The sequence below is a fragment of the Podarcis muralis genome, chromosome 3 (assembly GCF_964188315.1).
Source record: "Podarcis muralis chromosome 3, rPodMur119.hap1.1, whole genome shotgun sequence".
Classification (NCBI taxonomy): Eukaryota; Metazoa; Chordata; class Lepidosauria; order Squamata; family Lacertidae; genus Podarcis; species Podarcis muralis.
The window spans coordinates 68083042-68100695 of NC_135657.1; the positions used below are offsets into that span (position 1 = coordinate 68083042).

The window sequence follows — 17654 nt, forward strand, 5'->3', positions numbered from 1 at the left end:
ATGTTCTTTGCTGCTTCAGAAATACTGAGCCCTAAGGGTGATACTGGTGGCTCTGTAATTCCTTTAATGTTGATGCTTTTGTGTTTTGCAGCAGAAAAGGTGTTGGCTTCTTTGATTCCGCAATCAAAAAGTTAAAAGGCATTTTTGTGCATTTTTAGCAAGTTTAGAATAAGCAAAAATTGGTACATCTTCCAGTGCAATCAGAACATTTTTAGAAAATTGGAGTTTCCCCCTTGAATTACAATAATCAGTAAAGGCAGCATTAAAAGTATCCCCTACCATCAAGCCAGAAGTCATATAAACCACAAAAAAGATCTAGTTACCATTTTTGTTGCAACACAAACCTCCAAAACAAATTGATTAAAATTACAAGATTGAAAAGGTAATAGTAAATAAGGGATAGCATTTCTTATGTTTATTAGTAACCTGATCTAGTATTTAAGATATAATGGTGCACTGACGTTGCTAGCTAGTACTACCAGCACTATTGTGGCAACAACTGCCAACCAGAAACAGCTTATTGACTTTCATAACTAGCTACACATAATTTTAAAAATTGTAAATTGTTTCTATTTTATGGCTTGCACTAACCATTAGCCTAGATTCTATTGCCATTTTATCAATGTAGTAGTTACCCTGAGAGAGAGCTATCCTGACTGAGTGAATACATCAAGTTCAATCCAACCTCAAACCGTGCATCAAATCCTGATGGCTGTTTGAATAGACCAACATGTCTTCTCTTACATATTATATACTGATAAGCATAATCAGAGAGACTTTTGTATGCAGAACCAATACACATATCCGTACACCATCACTGCCTGTAGAAAGATAAATTTATTTGTTTTACAGGTTCAGATTTTACTCTCAGTAATGAAATCCAAGAATTTCTTCATCATAAAAACTTGCTTTACATATTATTTACAGGTATCCAAAGATATACATAATGTCACTGCTATATCTTCTCACAAGACAACAGAGGGAGGGGGAAGCGTACTGCAATGACATACATTCAAAAAGAGTAAATTGTGGATATGCACAGTGTTTTTGGCACAGCTAACTCATTGTTAAATTCTGGCCCAAATTACAGAAACTAATGGTGTCAAATGTGACAAGGAATGACCAAAATCAGGGTGGGCACTGTAAATATTCTTTGGCAATTTGCAGCAGACTGATATAAGCAAGGAAATAAATTAACAAGTAAAAAAAAAAGAACATAAAATTCTCCCCTTTGCTCTTGTAATTGTCATTTACTGTACCAGAATTCTTTTGGTAAGCTCATGATTCTGAATTTCATTTGCCAGTTCTCTCCAGATGATTCCAACCACACAGAAGTCTACTACCTAGAATCTCTCTTTCAGGCTACGCTCCATACACCCTCTCTCTAACAAACCAAAAATGTCCAAATTGTAGAACTGTGTGCATTAGTCAAAAGCATTACTGAAATATATTGCACAGGTTCATGGTCTTCATAATAGAAATTTGAGGACTACAGCAAAGCAGGAAAAAGCTTCTGGTATTCAAATGACTGTGAATATCATCCTGGTGCCTTTTTACTTCATTAGCTCACAGCAGAAAGCATATTTTTCTCAAAAACAAGCAATAAGAAATCAATTAGTTTACTCTTGTTATGAGCTTTTTGAACCTATTACAGATTTGATCTAAAAAAGAAAAATACTGTTAAATAGCAGCATGATCTGCAATACTTTACTACACTGATTTGTGGCATTTATAAAAAGCCATTTGCAAAATATATTAAATTTGGTTCCATTTTAAACCAAAAAAATAATGGGCTTTCCATTCCATAAGAAAATACTCTTTTGAAAAGGAACACCTGGACACTTAACTTCACCAATCAATGTTTAGGGATAAAATTAGGTTAAGAGTTTGAAGGAACAGTATACCATATATATTAAACAGCACCTAAGTAGCTGCAGGATCAAGAAAATGAGTCTATGAATTTTATTTTTCTGCATATTTGTTTTGCAATTAGATTGTATTATCACACTGCCATACAACAATTGTCACAGTCATTTATGCAGACAGTCATGCCATATCTTATAATGGGGGGAGGGGAACAGGTTCATCAGTGCATATTAAATTAATACTTTCCTGCCCTTTGCTGCTATATGCAGCCAAACACAATTCATTTACATTACCACAAAAATGTAAATTGACAATTTTACTTATGTTTAAAATGAATGCATCACAGTGGATTTGGACTATAATTATCAAAATGAAATTAAGCCTTTTAAAATAGTACAAGTCGTATTTCTTAACTTACCTTAGAATTTGAGTATACCATTTTAAAACACACACTGTAATGTATATCTTATAGTTCATATTGTTTGGGGGGAAATCAGTTTATGCGATTCCGTTATATGGTGATGATCCAACCCAACATTTATTGACTTCTAATAAAGTGTTTAATTGTCAATTAACAAGTTGCGGAAACACCCACCTTCCTAAGAGAGAAAGGGAAGACTGTGGCTATAGTTTGTGCAGCTGCCAGTTGTTCTAATGGTTATTTCATAATGTACTTAACATGTGTGATTAAAAAGCATGTTTGAGAAACCCCTTGAGCTTTCTACGCTTATCTTTTTCAGCTATACTTTTAATTCCATTTTAAGCACACACACGCCCGCAAACCCCTGAGGTGCATTTCTAGACGCTTTTGAGGACAACTATGCAGACAGCTTCCTAGACTTTCAGTTATTCAAGTCCAATGAGAATGAGACGACAAAGGTATGACAGCAGAAAATTCTAGGAAGGGTTTTTATATGGTCCAGTGTTTCTCCCCATTGATTGTAGCGCTACTTAGATTGGTTCCCTCAAAGTCAGAAGTATTCCTTGTATTAAGGATTTGGTCACTGGAAAGAGAGGCCTGAAGCTTCTAAACAGTTGTTTTACAATATTTATGGTATGCCATATGCCACAGCAGTGGACCACTGCTTTCCCCGCAACTCCAAAGACTATGAGTACACACGCATACAAATTCTAAAAAGGTAAGACACTTTATTGAATTTGATAAATTAAGAGACTATGTACTGGACTTTATGTATCACAGGTACTTGTAAACAGAGACACTGGGTCCTTTCCATGGAAATCTTGATAATGTTCAGCAAGAAGTTATTTTCCCACGCGCTGTTCACAGTTTGAATAGTGACGGAGGGCAGAGAAGAATTCTTCATAACTGATGTTCACATGTGAAGGCAAAGAACTGGGAAAACACAATTGGAAAGAGGCAGCTAAATATCCTAAGTAATGTGTGCACTGGATAAATCCAAGTAGCATTATCCTAATCCTTGCCTTTGAACTATTTCACTGGTTTATTATTGATCAAGTGGATCTGCAAACTTAAATGACTTAACATTAGAATAGATGACTACTTAGAACTGACCAGCTCTGCACAATATTGGGATTACTAAACAGAAGGGAGAAAAGTAGAAAAATGATAGGAGACATTATTGCTCCAGCTACAGGTGCAATACTATTTAATACTACTTCACAGCTTCACTTTCACATAGCTTTTCCGTTGACATGACAGCCAAGTATGATAGTCCTCAAATACCGACACACCTTTCCAGGTAATGCTTTTGTTAACCTTCTACTGAAGGGAAGTCAAGCCAAACACATGCTTTCTTGTATCAGTTTTGGCACTGTCTTACTACATTAACAGCTCTTCAACTAACTTCTGTTTTCAAGGATAGTTATAATTTCATATCTGGAATGATTCAGAAATCCAAACCCCATTCCAGAGAACTTCAGAAATCCAATCTTCATTCCTCAGCCAAAATTTAGTTTCAACCATTTCCCTTAATTCTAAAGATTTGCATAGTGACAGATGAGAGTTAATCATGGATTGTATGAACCCAGTCATCATTTGACTGTACTGAGCTGGTTACATTAAGTAATTTTCTGATACCACAGAACTATTCACACAGGAACACTTGTATGGAAATTACTGAATTTAGTGTGCCTTTTACATGAAACAGTACTTTAGAGTGTTGTGCCTGATCAACCTGGCCCTTTAAGAAACACACAACAGGGCAGATTCCAAGAATATTTACAAAGCATGACTGATGCATGTTAAGATTACAGAATCAAGATTACAGTGTGGAAGCCTGCCAGAAAGCCCCACAGCCTAAGTGCTGATGAATAATGCACAAGCATGACTGGAGTGAAGGGGGAGATTTGCTGTGTAGCTAATGTTTATGGGAAGACCATCTGTAACTTCCAGAGATACTTAGCACTTTTTATTCCCAGGTCTAAATCTTAATTCTTTAGGTTAAGCCATGCTTATGCAGGAACCATTAATTGAATGGATTCAGTTGCTCTGCAAGGCAACCTACACCTGGTGATTGCCACAGATGATGTCATCCTAGACCACTGGAGAATCAGCAGCCTGCAAACCAGCCCACAGCACCTGCTCCTTGCCACTCTCCAGCAATTAGATCAGGAAGAAAGGCTTTCTTTCAAGCCTAACTGCTGCACAAGGAGCACACGTTTTTTGGACAGATCAAATCTAGGGTGGGAAAATCACTCCCTCTGGTAATTAGTCTTGGAAAACAAGCTAAAATCTTTTAGGAGAAATTGGTCTCCTCAACTGTAGCTATGCCCACTTTTGTCCTAGCCATGTCTGCTGCTGGAATGTGGCTTCTGGAAGGTTGCCCAGGAGGAAATACAGCACTTGGGCAGAAAAAGAAAACACTACGCCTTCCCTCCCCTTGACCTTTCTATAGCTTTTAACACAGGGGGTCACATAATATTAGACAGGCTTTTGCTTCTGATGCAGACTTTTTTTTTCTCTACTGAAGAATATTACTATGCTGAATGGGGATCTGTCTTATGGGTACAGTGAAGCTCTGTTAAATCAGTATCTAGTAGCAAAGTACCTCTCATTATGGTTGGGTTCCTATAGTCAAGTAACTATAACACTGGAATGGTATAGAGAACATATTCTTGGTATACACTTGGTAGAACTAAGCCTGCTGCTGATCTGCTTCGTAGTGGTAGCAGGCTTCAATTCTCTAACCTACGATTTAAAAAATCTAGATGTTTCAAACTATTTTAATTCATGCTAAAGGGTGAAGCTAGGAATAGTAATCTCTGTAACCAATTTCAAGTTCAGATCTATGTGAGGGTAGATATCCTACATCTATTAACATGGAAAACTAGGATGTGATCTCAATGGGCAACATGATGGTTATTTGGGATCAGAATGTCCTGCAACATCTTTCAACGGTCTTTTGGTACTCAGAGTAACAAAATAAATGGCTTTCCTTCTCTTATTACAAATTTATTACACTCCTAACAAAATAATAATAATTTTTCCTTTCACAAGTTGACCACACATTTTGCACCTTTATAAAAAGTGGGAAACTATGTATCAACTAAAGGAAAAGAAACTGTCAGCATGCTTTTAATAGGGGCTTTTGAGAACTATTATTATTTGGGGCATGATGACAAGAATAGCATATTCACTGATAAATGTAACTACTGAAAATCACACATGAAAGTTTTAACACAAAGGGTCAAAGCCACTTGCAACACAAAGTAAATGTTCCAAGTTACACACAACTATGTATAGTCAACTTACACAATCTCTGTCAATCGGATCTGCCATGGAAGAAAGCCTAATACACTGTCCACAGGACCAAACTTTAATATTAATTCTGGGTCAGGAAAGCCATTAGTACCTAAAGAGAGTAATAGTTTGGGGTTGTAGAATTAAGACCATCTTGTTACATTAGAGCTTTAACACATCTTCACATACAATGTGCATTTCTTACAAATTATTTTCTATAGAACAGTACCAAATATTTTAGAGAGGACATCACTTAGGCCCCATAAAAATGACCTCAAACAATTTGACAGTTAACTACTGTGTGCAAATTTAGTTGGTATATAAAGATAAATATTACAATTACAATTTTGATTATCTAGTTTAAACAGTGCTAAAAAAAATATCATTCTTTGGTCTTTATGATAGTTTAACTGAAACACTGCCGTGCCCACTGACTTTGGAATTTACTGAAAGCAAGTATGCTTATTACTACTTTGCTCATTTGGAGCAAAGGAAATCTGAATCTCTGTTAGCTTTATTTACTTAATGTAATTAATGGCAGCCAGGAACATACATTTGTGACATCAGTGTATATATCCACAGTGAACTTGAACATTTCCTCATCAAGCTGTAACATATAGCTAGACAAAAGCAGATAAAACAATTCTGCTCGCTAAAATGAAACACTGCCAAATGGTAAATTTAGTGAGGTATTACAGTTTGTTTTTAACAGCACTTAATGTAACAATCTCCTGGCACTACTTAATAAAAAAAGCAGTTGCACTACAGCTGTCAAAATAAGTTCCCCCTGAAATTCCTTTATAGCCAAATTTCAATTGGCAATTGAATAAAATTTACCTCAGATGGCTTGGCTGAAGCAATTCTCTCCAAATTACTTTATGTGCTATAACAAATAATGAGTCACTCACGTCCCACAAGCAATTAAATTTCATTGAAATGCACAACACTACATAGCATACACCAAAACACTTGTGGGAAATAGGTATTCTGTGAAGCAGCCCTCAGAATCTGCCAGTTTGAAGACTGTGCACAATGGGTATGAGCTCTAGATACAAATGTGTTTGGGTCTGGGAAAATTACTGTCATCTGATTAGCCACCCCCCCCCCCACACACACCACTTTTCATGAGGGGTAAACAACTTCAGCCATCATACTTACTAGTTAATAAGTTTTCCAAGACGTCCATATCCAGATCTGTGCATTTTTTTTGTTTTTGTGCTACTAAGTGGCAAAATTTCTGAGCTGCTTTTACTATATCTGTCTTCCCATCCTCTGAAGACAGCACATTCAGTGTAGATTGGCAATTTAAAACTGCAACAAGAAAGGAAGAACTTAAAGCAATTAAATGAAAATGGAAGAAGTCAGCTGTTCTTGAAGTTCACCTCTCACTTGCAAACAGGATAAACGTCATTCTCCACTCCCAAAGCCAGTGAAGGCTCCCAGCAGCAAGGTTATTTTAAATTTAATTTACAAAATGAACCTTCTGTAAAGAATCACAAGAAACGCTTGCTAAAAGTTCAGTAAAAGTTTAATATCAAAACTTAAACATTTAACTAAAACTGCCAGTTATTTCTGTAAAATAAGGCATTCACACTCAATTCCAGCTATCAGCATATGCCGAGATGTTCATGGGATTTATTGTACTCATGGAGATACCCATTAATTCCCATGCAGGGAGTTAATCAATGTTTGTGGATCAGATTTGGGTGTCCAGGAACTTTCTAGTACTCAATAACAGTACAGGATTTTCAAAATAAGAAATCTTACCTTGATCTGTTTTATCTTGATTTGCAAACTTCACTGTATATTTGGAACGGTCAAGATTTAACAATTCCTGCTGCTGCTTTAGGATTTCATCCATTAGCCTTGAATTATTTCTTTTGAAAAAACCTTGCAAAGAGAAGAGAAAGAAGTACTGGTTAATTGATCATCATTTTCCAGGTAATCTGTGTCAGTATTTTTATAGATCTCTAGAGTCATATAAATAGTTTAATTATTTTTCTTTAAAAAATAATCCAAGGAGATCTGGGCCTCATTTACCCCCTGAAGAAAAGGCAGGATGCAGAGGCTAGCCATCTTACAGAAACTTGTATGAATTTTCAATTTGACATCAAATAGTTGAAGTTTTCATACCAAACCATGGGTTTTGCTTCTCTCTCTCTCTCTCTCTCTCTCTCTCTCTCACACACACACACACACACACACAGAGGAAACAATGGTTTGTCTGCTTTTGTTTTCTGTTCAGCTGATGCGGTAGTTCCTAGAATTACGGAACATTAATTCATATATCATGCCAAATAGTAGCTAAGCTTCCTTAACCACAGCTTTCAGCCATCTGAATTTGAGAAAAGCGAACTACAGTTTGGCAACAGATACCACAAATCTTTTTCAGCCAGACTTAATTAGTCTGTTGCACAAATCAGAATACCGACTGGAAATTAGTAATCCTGCTGTAATCAACTACTATATCCAGCTAACATCAACAGAATTAGTTATGTTCCAATTATTCCACCTTCAAGGATTAAAAAATTAAAAACAGATCATCTTTTAAACAGTAATCAGATGGCCCTGCCTAATTTAATATAAATAGCAGAGCATCATGTTTGCTATCCCAAGCTCTTTGAAGGAAGGGCAGAATAAAAATGTAATTAACAGAAGAAAAAACAATAAGATTAAAGTTCCAAAGTGAAAGTATGGATTACTATTTGCAATTTTTTAATATAAACGTTATTCTTGCAATTTTATACTGCATTTATTTTGTGTAGCTGCATGATTGTCAGTAGTCTTAATTTTAAAGGTGAACTGAAGAACTTGAAGACATCATTAACGCATGTTCAAGTTTAGGTAAAGTAAAGGTAAAGGTACCCCTGCCCGTTCGGGCCAGTCTTGCCAGACTCTAGGGTTGTGCGCTCATCTCACTCTATAGGCTGGGAGCCAGCGCTGTCCGCAGACACTTCCGGGTCACATGGCCAGCGTGACAAGCTGCATCTGGCGAGCCAGCGCAGCACACGGAACGCCGTTTACCTTCCCGCTGGTAAGCGGTCCCTATTTATCTACTTGCACCCGGAGGTGCTTTCGAGCTGCTAGGTTGGCAGGTGCTGGGACCGAACGACAGGAGCGCACCCCGCCGCGGGGATTCGAACTGCCGACCTTGCGATCAGCAAGTCCTAGGCGCTCAGGTTTTACCCGCAGCGCCACCCGCATCCCATGTGTTCAAGTTTATTTTTGCCCAATTTGAAAGTGTCAGGTGGGTGACATTTTTTGAGGTTTCCCAAACAGCCAACCTTAAGGCATGAATTTCCATGTGGGATCCTGTATACCCATGTGGGTAGAGTTACATGTATTGCTAAGTGGGGTATGACACTCCAAAAAGGTTTCTTGGGGGTATGGGAAGAAAGGGAATATATGTTGCATGAACAGTCTTCTGTTTCTACAACTTTATATCGAACCATTTGTTACTACCAGAATCCACAAGTGCAAGTAATGTCCAGGATACAAAAACTCTACTGAAGGTACACCTAAGGCTTTTGGCGTATCTAACAGTTTTTGACTCCTTGCCCCCACCCCAAAAGACAGACATTGGAGCTGCATTAACTACTGCCAACTACTGTCACATGACCGAAGTGCTGATTGAGACATCCAACCCCAAAGTACTTTGCGGTGCACAGAGTGAGTTGCATGGCTCTTGGAGCCCAGCCAATTCTTTCAACACTTTTAACCTAAATGATTTATTAGAGTTTAATTTGGCAGCATAACGAAGTACAGGTTATGTAGTCTACCTTAAAACCAGGACTGAGTTGTCATGTAAATGAGGCCAATGGGTGCTAAATCTAGCTAAGTCTCAGCCTTTGTTTTAAATAAAAACAAAGAAAAAACAAACACATGCTGCTGGGCACAGACCAGAACTACTGTTAACCAAGCTGTACTTGTCTGAACAAGTAGCAGCAGCTGTAGAGGTGACTTTGCACAATAAGATGTTATGACTCCCACAGACCTTGCAGTTGAACCTGGCAAATAAACTTCGAGTACTTTTTGTAAGAACAGTACTGCTGGATCAGACCAAAGGCCCATCTAGTGCAGCATCCTGTCCTCACAGTGGTCACCTGAAAGCAGAACCTGAGTGTAACAGCATTCTGATTGCATTCACACCACTTGCCTTTCTTCGCAACTGGTATTTGGAGGCATGCTGCCTTCAACATGGAAGGTACTGCCCAGCCACCATGGCTAGTAGCTGTTGATAGCCTTATCCTCCATGAATACATTTAATCTTCTTTTAATGCAAGTTGGTGGCCAACACTACATCCTACAAATTAACTATGCAGAGTGTGAAGTGACTCCTTTTGTCTGTCCTGAATGTTCCAAAATCTGTCCAAGTTAAGTGGTTCCCAACTGTACATATGTGACTATATAGGTATGACACACCAATCAACTGCTACTGTGCTATAAAAATAGGCTAAAGACAAGGCCAGGTGCAGCTTTTCTGGTTTGAGTGCCTCACGAGCTGCTGTTATTATTGATATTATTATTATTATTTACTTGTACCCTACCCATCTACGTGGGACACGGGTGGCGCTGTGGGTAAAACCTCAGCGACTAGGACTTGCCGATAGCATGGCCGGCGGTTCGAATCCCCGCGGTGGGGTGCGCTCCCGTTGCTCGGTCCCAGCGCCTGCCAACCTAGCAGTTCGAAAGCACCCCCGGGTGCAAGTAGATAAATAGGGATCGCTTACTAGCAGGAAGGTAAACGGCGTTTCCGTGTGCTGCGCTGGCTCGCCAGAGCAGCTTCGTCACGCTGGCCACGTGACCCGGAAGTGTCTTCGGACAGCGCTGGCTCCCGGCCTCTAGAGTGAGATGAGCGCACAACCCTAGAGTCTGGCAAGACTGGCCCGTACCGGCAGGGGTACCTTTACCTTTACCTTTACCCATCTACGTAAATGGGTTGCCACAGCCACTCTGGGCAGTTTCCAACAGAATATAAAAAGCACAGTGAAACATCAGATATTAAAAACTTCATGATACAGGGCTATTCATTACTATTAGAGTTAATATTTCTTAGCTTTCTGAAAACTGGAGGCACCAAATTTTCTTTATGTGCAGTTGTTTGTCAACTTTATTAGCCCCCTCTCTCTCTCAAAAAAAAAAAAAAAAAAAAAAAGTTTAGCAAGCATATAATTTATGTTTCTTCCTTTATATTGGTTCCAGCAATTTTTATAGTTTTAAGTTTCTTTAAAACTTTTAGTACTCAACTTATTTTCTTGAAACAATTCCTACTCCTTCTTAGGGCTAGCATTACAGAAATGTTCCTTTGATCTCTAGGGGCCTAAGATGTAAAGTTAATATGAAAATGGTTTATATATTTTTGTACCAGGTATTTGCCTGGAAATAAAGAGTTGTTATGCTTTCAGCAGAATAAACTAATTGCCTTTTCTGCATTAGGCAGAGAAGTGTCCAATAGGTTTTCAATTATAAATAATCTTGTAGAAGCCTTGCTGTGTGGGAGTGCTATCCATTAAAGCCTACAGAACTTTTGTTCAGCCCATACAAATAGGTCAAAGTTACTTTCACAGAAGATAACATTCCCTAAATTGTTATTAGTCATCCATTAGAGCCTATCTCAGTATTGGCGTCTTTAAAATCTGAGTTGTATAAAAAAATTAGAATTGTGACATGTTGAGGCTTAGATTAATGTATTTAATACAATTGTAGTTCTGTTACATACAATTATGTTTCATTTTAATGTGTATTTCTTACGAAAGTTAATTGCATCTTTTTAAAAAGTAAGCAGTCTTTTTAATACTCAGTTTTAAAAGTTGATTGGTTCATGAATATTTAAGAAAAAAAATCACAATAGTATTATTATGCATTTACCATCCTATAATTAAACAGGAACATTATTTTTTTCAACACATAAGCTATTCTATAAGGCTTCTCATTTCTGCTAGTACAGTGGTACCTCGGGTTACAGATGCTTCAGGTTACAGACTCCACTAACCCAGAAATTGTACCTTGGGTTAAGAACTTTGCTTCAGGATAAGAACAGAAATCGCACAGCGGCGGCGCAGGAGGCCCCATTAGCTAAAGCGGTACCTCAGGTTAAGAACAGTTTCAGGTTAAAAACGGACCTCCAGAACAAATTAAGTTCTTAACTCGAGGTACCACTGTATAGCTTCTGGATCTGTCTGAAGTTCTGTTTCCACCTTGCTCTTGATAGTCAAGCTTCTAATTTATACATAAAAGACATTTGAAATTGAGGAATCCCTATGTGTACTAGTCAGTCTCTCTTTATGGAATTTAATTCCACCTAAAAAGACATGTGTTTAGAGACATATAAAATTTAAAACTGGACATATCTAGAGCACCTGTCCACAAGTCTGGATTTTCTTAACCAGCATGCATAACTGAAGCTGAATCCTAAAAACAGAGGGTGTTATGTGTTCCAAGTTCCCATATCCAGAAGAGAAGAAGGCAGCCTGCCCTGGATAGGGTTGCACCCCCTGGGTTGTAGCAGATCTGCAGCCTAAGGATGTTCCTTGATTCAGCACTGCCCCAGAGGCTCAGATGGCCTCGGTGGCTAGGAATGCCTTTTTTCAGCTATGGCTAGCTCACTAGCTACATCCCCTTTTGGACAGAGATGACTCAGCCACTGCACTCCATGTTCTGGTAACTTCCAGAATAGATTACTGCAATGTGCGCTACATGCGGCTGCCCTTAAAGATGACTTGGAAACTTCAGTTGATCCAAAATGCAGCATCCACATTACTGGCTGGGGTTTCATTTAGATCTCCTATAGCCCCAGTTTTGAAACAGCTGCACTGGTTAACAGTTCATTTCCAGCCCAATCAAGGTACTTGCATTAGTGTTTAAAGTCCTAAACATGCAGGGCCTAGCTATCTGAAAAACTGTCTCATTTCCTACAGATCCTCTTGACTGCTAAGATCAGCAGAGGGGGCACTTTTAGTAGTTCCTCCACCCTCAGAAGCTTGAGGGGTGGCGGACCGGGAGACGGCATTCTTTGTGACAGTCCCCAGGTTGCATCTGGCACCTTTACTATACAACTTCCAACAAATTCTGAAGATGCAGCTTTCTTAATTCTGGCTTTTGACACTTGACATATACATTTTTAGGCTCCACCTTGTTTCTGTGACTGTAGGCTGTTTTGAAATGTTTTAATACAGTATTGTGTTTTGTTTTGTTTTGAATATTGTGTTTTAATATTGTAACTCCCCTCGGACCTCAGGTTGCAGAAAAGGTAATTAGTAACAGCAACAACAACAAATTGTTAGAATGCAAGTATGTATCAAGTTTCTATTTGCCATCACCTTCACCCTGTAGGCTGTTCCTATTAAAACATTCTCAAAAAACAAAAAGTTTATGCACTTCATTCACACAGATATTGTCAAATTGAGTGAAAATAAGATTAGAATTATAGTTTCAAATCACATAAATAATTTACATTGATACATATTTCTTCTCAGTAATGCTCCATTCTCCTTCTGTTTGAGATATGGTAGCTGTTTCAGCCTGGGGAGCTGGGAAAGAGATACTGTGAAGTGGAACAACTACATCATGTCCAAAAAAACTGTGCTCAGTTTAAATTGTTTTTTGTTTTCTTGCCTCTCCACATGCCTTTAATAGTTGTATCAAACACTCCATGCTCGTGTATCTAAGGCACTGAAGAAGAAAGCACCTAGAAACAACTACTCAGGATAACTAGCTAACCTGTAAGATGACGCCTTGGGAATGTAGGAGCTAATGAGGGATTGGCTCATACCACATTTGTTCAATCTATTCATTTAGTTTTCTGTAGTTTAGATCTTAAACACAGAGTTCAGTTCTGATTTATCAGAAAAATCAAAACACCTCTCCCCAGTGCTTTGTAAAAAAGCACATTACTGAAGTAAGCACTTGACAAATGCATTTGGATGCAGTGGCAGAAGCACAGCCTCAGTGGCAGCACCATTTATGTGAAAGGGGATCTTTTGGTTCCCTTGCACCGAGCACTCTCCTTTTAGCTTTCACATGAATGAAACAAGGCCTCTCCAATGCCGTTGGAGGCAATGTCAGCTGACGAAGTGAACTGTTCCAATCTCTCCTACCCTATAGCCTGCTAACATGATTACACATTTTATATAGTTACTCTCAAAATAAAGGTGCAATGTAACACTAGAGTTATTTGCTTTATCAAGCGTACTATGACTAAAGATGACTTTAGAATTCTAGCAACAGATGTCCATGAATCAATGCTATGTCCCAACCTTCTCCAGCTGGATTCCCTCCTGATGTTTTAGATTATAATACCCAACGCCCCTAACCATTGTCCACGGGTCCCAAACATTTGATGAGTATGAGATTGGGGGAGATTATTATAACCCATCATCACCATTGCAGCAGCAGCAGCCAAAAACTATCTTCTAAGCTTACAAAAGAGGCCCAAATGCTGACAGTTTCAGAACTTGACCTCTAAAAGATTTCCTACCCCATGGGTACTAGATAGAATTCCTATTCCAAATATTCCAAAAAGAGAAAACGTGTCTGCTGCATAGTATTGTTTGTCATATGAAATATTAGCTATAAACAGAATACGGATGTATGGAATTGAATTGTGACTTTTTATTCTTACCTAATTGGTCTGTTTCCAAAACCAGTTTCAACTACAGTTTGTTGAAAGCTTGATTTTTTTAAAAAAGTAACTTTTTGAATGCAGCTAAATATCTGAATACATATGCCCCTGTGTAGTATCATAAAATCAATTGTGCTTATGTTTTTGCTTTTAATGTATGCAAGATGGAAAAAAGCTTCTCAAGTGATTCACTTCAAAGTATGACAACCATCAGCATGTGAATCTGAGACTAAGTAGTCATATGAAATTTAAATAACATGCTTGTACTTATTAACAAATTAAATTAAACCTACACATAGTTGCATCATTTGCTGCTGCTTCGGGCTTGATTCTTCAAGGCAGAAAAAATGTCTTCTGAAGTTCAAAATATAATACAGCATCAAATGTTTCTCTCTTTTGAGGCTACAGACCAATGCTCTTGGTTGAAACCTTAAACTACCACCACTATTTCCCATTTCCCTGCAACCTAACTACATCACAAACACAGTTTGCATGATAGGATCTGGTCAGAAAATAGAACTGATTTGTACTGTTCCTTATTGGTCAGAGATGGGGTTCAGATAGAGAGGAATACCTTCTATTATTTTGTTAGAAAGGAAATAGGGAGGGGTAAGAAAGCAGCACTGGTTTTCAATTAAATGACTTTGATACATGTACCCAGGTGAGATTTTGGGGCAGACTTTCTCAACCTGTGGGTCCCCAGATGTTGTTGAACTACAACTCCCATCACCCCTAGCTAGCAAGGCCAGAGCTCAGGGATGATGGGAGTTGTAGTCCAACAACATCTGGGGGCCCACAGGTTGAGAACCGCTGCGGGAGTCTGCCTTTCTATGTGTGGATAAATGATAAGATATGCACAATATAAATGTGATAAAGGGTCTTTTAGTTATTCTTTCTCTATTCTTTTTTCTCTGTACAGTTGTGTTTTGTATTTTCTTATAAATTAGTTTGAATTTTATTGTTTAATGTTAAAAAACTTTCATGTACATTGATCATCCTTTAACAATTCTGCCCCCTTGCCATGGCAAGTGATACATTGCTCTCTGGCAAGAGTGAGAAGCAGAAACCCACCTGCTTCCTTCCTGGTTAAGTTGAGAGGAGCAAAGACATCCCTCTCTTGTGTTGGGATATGGGGAAGATTGTCATCCACCTCTCCAGCTCCACATTCGGAGCTGGCTGTTTGCACAGTGGGTGGTCCAAGAAGTGTCTATTCACCACTGCAAAATGAGCCTCAGCCTTTCCCTCCAGCTGCATCTGGAAAAGGCTGGAGACAGGTGGTTGACAGCTGTGGCACTCCGTGTATCTCCTCCATCCAGTCAAGTCCTAGCCTTGAAAAGTGAAAAGTGGTGGCACTTTGAGCTACACTTCCACCCACTGCATAAATAAGCCCCAGCCTTTTGCTCTACAGAGAAAGTCTGGGACTTGTTTGGGTAGCAAGGGTGTTGATGCAGCTACCTAGCCCTTGCTCCCCCTTTCCCAGCCCGAAAGCTAGAATTAGAAGCAGTGGTGGTATGATTCCAGCAATTACACTAGGCTTCTGAGGTCCTCTGATGCCTTACACCAGTGTTTCCCAACCTTGGGCCTCCAGCTGTTTTTGGACTACAACTCCCATCATCCCTAGCTAGCAAGACCAGTGGTCAGGGATGATGGGAATTGTAGCTCAAAAACAGCTGGAGACCCAAGGTTGGGAAACACTGCCTTACACAATTCCTGGGAATCACCTACCTCTTCCACAGCTCCAAATTTGGACCTATAGAAGAGGAGCAAGGGATTGTTCAACCTCAGGCAGAGATGCAGTCCAGGTAAGGGATCAACAGCCCAAGCCTATGCATGTATATTCAAAACAACATGCCACTGTGTTTATAAGAGGTTTACTTCCAAGCATACTGAACACAAGAGTAAATGTGCACAGGATTGCAATGAAGGGGAAAGACAACTCCTGGCAACCAGAAACAGGGCGTTGCATTTGACTAATACACAGAGTCATTGAAATCCTTGGACTGAAAATTTATCAAGACAAACTCACCTTCATTCATTTCAGCGGGTCTACTCTTGTTTGTGGCACTTTAACTGTTATGGCAGCACATCTGACGAAGCAAGGGGCATTCCTCAAATCCTTTGCAGCAACAAAGGTGCAATTGTGTGCAGTTACCTGGCAATAAGCCCCGTTCAACAGAGGTCTTTGTATCCTTAACCCCCACCCCATTGCCCATCTGTCACCCCTTTCAGATGCCACCAACACACGCTACACGTGTGTTCTCAGAGGAGGCACATGCGACTTCCGTGGAAGTTGCCTCCCGGTATGCGCGGGTTGCCTTTATTTATAGTAAACTGTTAACTTAGAGCAAACGTTGCTGAACCGAGCAAGGGCAAGGTCACGTCCTCCGCATGGGATGGGAGAAGAAAATCGAAAGGGGTTTAGGGAACGGGCAAGCGGACAAGGCGGGTGGCCGAAGGGAGGCTCCGAGGGCAACTCACCTTCTTGGTCGTAGACGGTGACATAGGAGATGCCCACCGCCATGCACCACACCACCAGGCTGGCCATGTCCGCGTAGCTCTGCTCCTCCTCGACCACCACCAGCCCGACGTGGCCCGGCAGCTTATGCAGAGACTTCCCGTCCTTGCGCCACCGGCCGCCGCCTCCTCCTCCGACCACCTTCCGCCCTGCCGCCGCCGGCCTGTGGTAGGCGAAAGCCCCCGTGCCCACCGCCGCCGGGGCCAGGAGAGCCCGCGAGGCGACGGCGGCCGCGGCCGAAGCCGCGCGCCGCCGCCAACGGCTGAGCCACGAGCCGCGACCTCCGAACCAGCCTCGGAACCAGGCGAAGAGCGCGCGCTGGACGTGGAGGATGAGGTGCAGCAGGCGCCACAGCAGCTCGTGCGCGACGCTCATTGGTCTGGGCGGAGGACGGCGCGAGGAACCGGACGCGGGAAAAGGAGAGGCGGCGGCGGCGGAAGCTGCTGTCGCGAGGAAGGCTCAGCCGCAGTGCGAGGCGCAAACCATCTCGCCTTCGTTTCCCTCACGGACACGGTTTTATCTGCCCGGCAACCTCCGTTAGCGCCGCCATCTCCATACCTGCCCTGACCTTTTCCCTCTTGCCTACGCACGGGCCGCCCATTGGCCGAGGCGCCGCCGCCGAGGGCCATTTCCGGGTTGGTGGAGCGAATGACGTGGCTCCCTAAAGGAAAGGGCGGTGTCTCCGAGCTGAATTCCAAGATGAACGGGAAAGCGAGTTCTCCGCCACCTACGGCGGCGGCCCTCGGAATCAGCACGTGTTTTCCTCATGCACAGCGACATCTAGCGGCGGGAGTGTGCGCCGGCTGCTGATAGTCGCGCTGCTTGGGTTGGAGAGCGCTGCTTGACTTTGCCTTTTTCACTCCTTTAGTTTGCTCATTTTCGGTCACTGACTCTGCATCAGAGGCCACCGTACGCAACAGTTTCATCATCCG

The 17654-nt window shown here is 40.7% G+C and overlaps 1 protein-coding gene across 2 annotated transcripts; it reads right to left on the reverse strand.

Moving 5' to 3' along the window:
• Positions 1–818: 818 nt before the first annotated feature.
• NUS1 (NUS1 dehydrodolichyl diphosphate synthase subunit) lies at positions 819–17561 on the reverse strand. 2 transcript variants are annotated; one of them, XM_028723264.2, is made up of 5 exons: positions 16686–17360; positions 7355–7477; positions 6746–6898; positions 5600–5699; positions 819–3220 (listed from the first exon to the last, which is right to left on the reverse strand). In XM_028723264.2, exons 1-5 carry the CDS (start codon positions 17095–17097, stop codon positions 3130–3132), a joined length of 879 nt encoding a protein of 292 aa, XP_028579097.1. In that variant the 5' UTR covers positions 17098–17360; the 3' UTR covers positions 819–3129. The 2 variants fall into 2 exon arrangements, with proteins under 2 accessions (XP_028579097.1, XP_028579098.1); XM_028723265.2 differs by lacking the exon at positions 5600–5699 and having other exon boundaries at positions 16686–17561.
• Positions 17562–17654: the final 93 nt, after the last annotated feature.

Coding starts and splice junctions, on each gene's coding strand:
- NUS1 (XM_028723264.2), bottom strand. CDS start 17,097: ATGAGCGTCGCGCACGAGCTGCTGTGGCGCCTGCTGCACCTCATCCTC. Junction 7,478..16,685: donor CACCGTCTACGACCAAGAAG/GTGAGTTGCCCT, acceptor TCTCTTTGCAAG/GTTTTTTCAAAAGAAATAAT. Junction 5,700..6,745: donor CTTGGAAAACTTATTAACTA/GTAAGTATGATG, acceptor TACTCTCTTTAG/GTACTAATGGCTTTCCTGAC.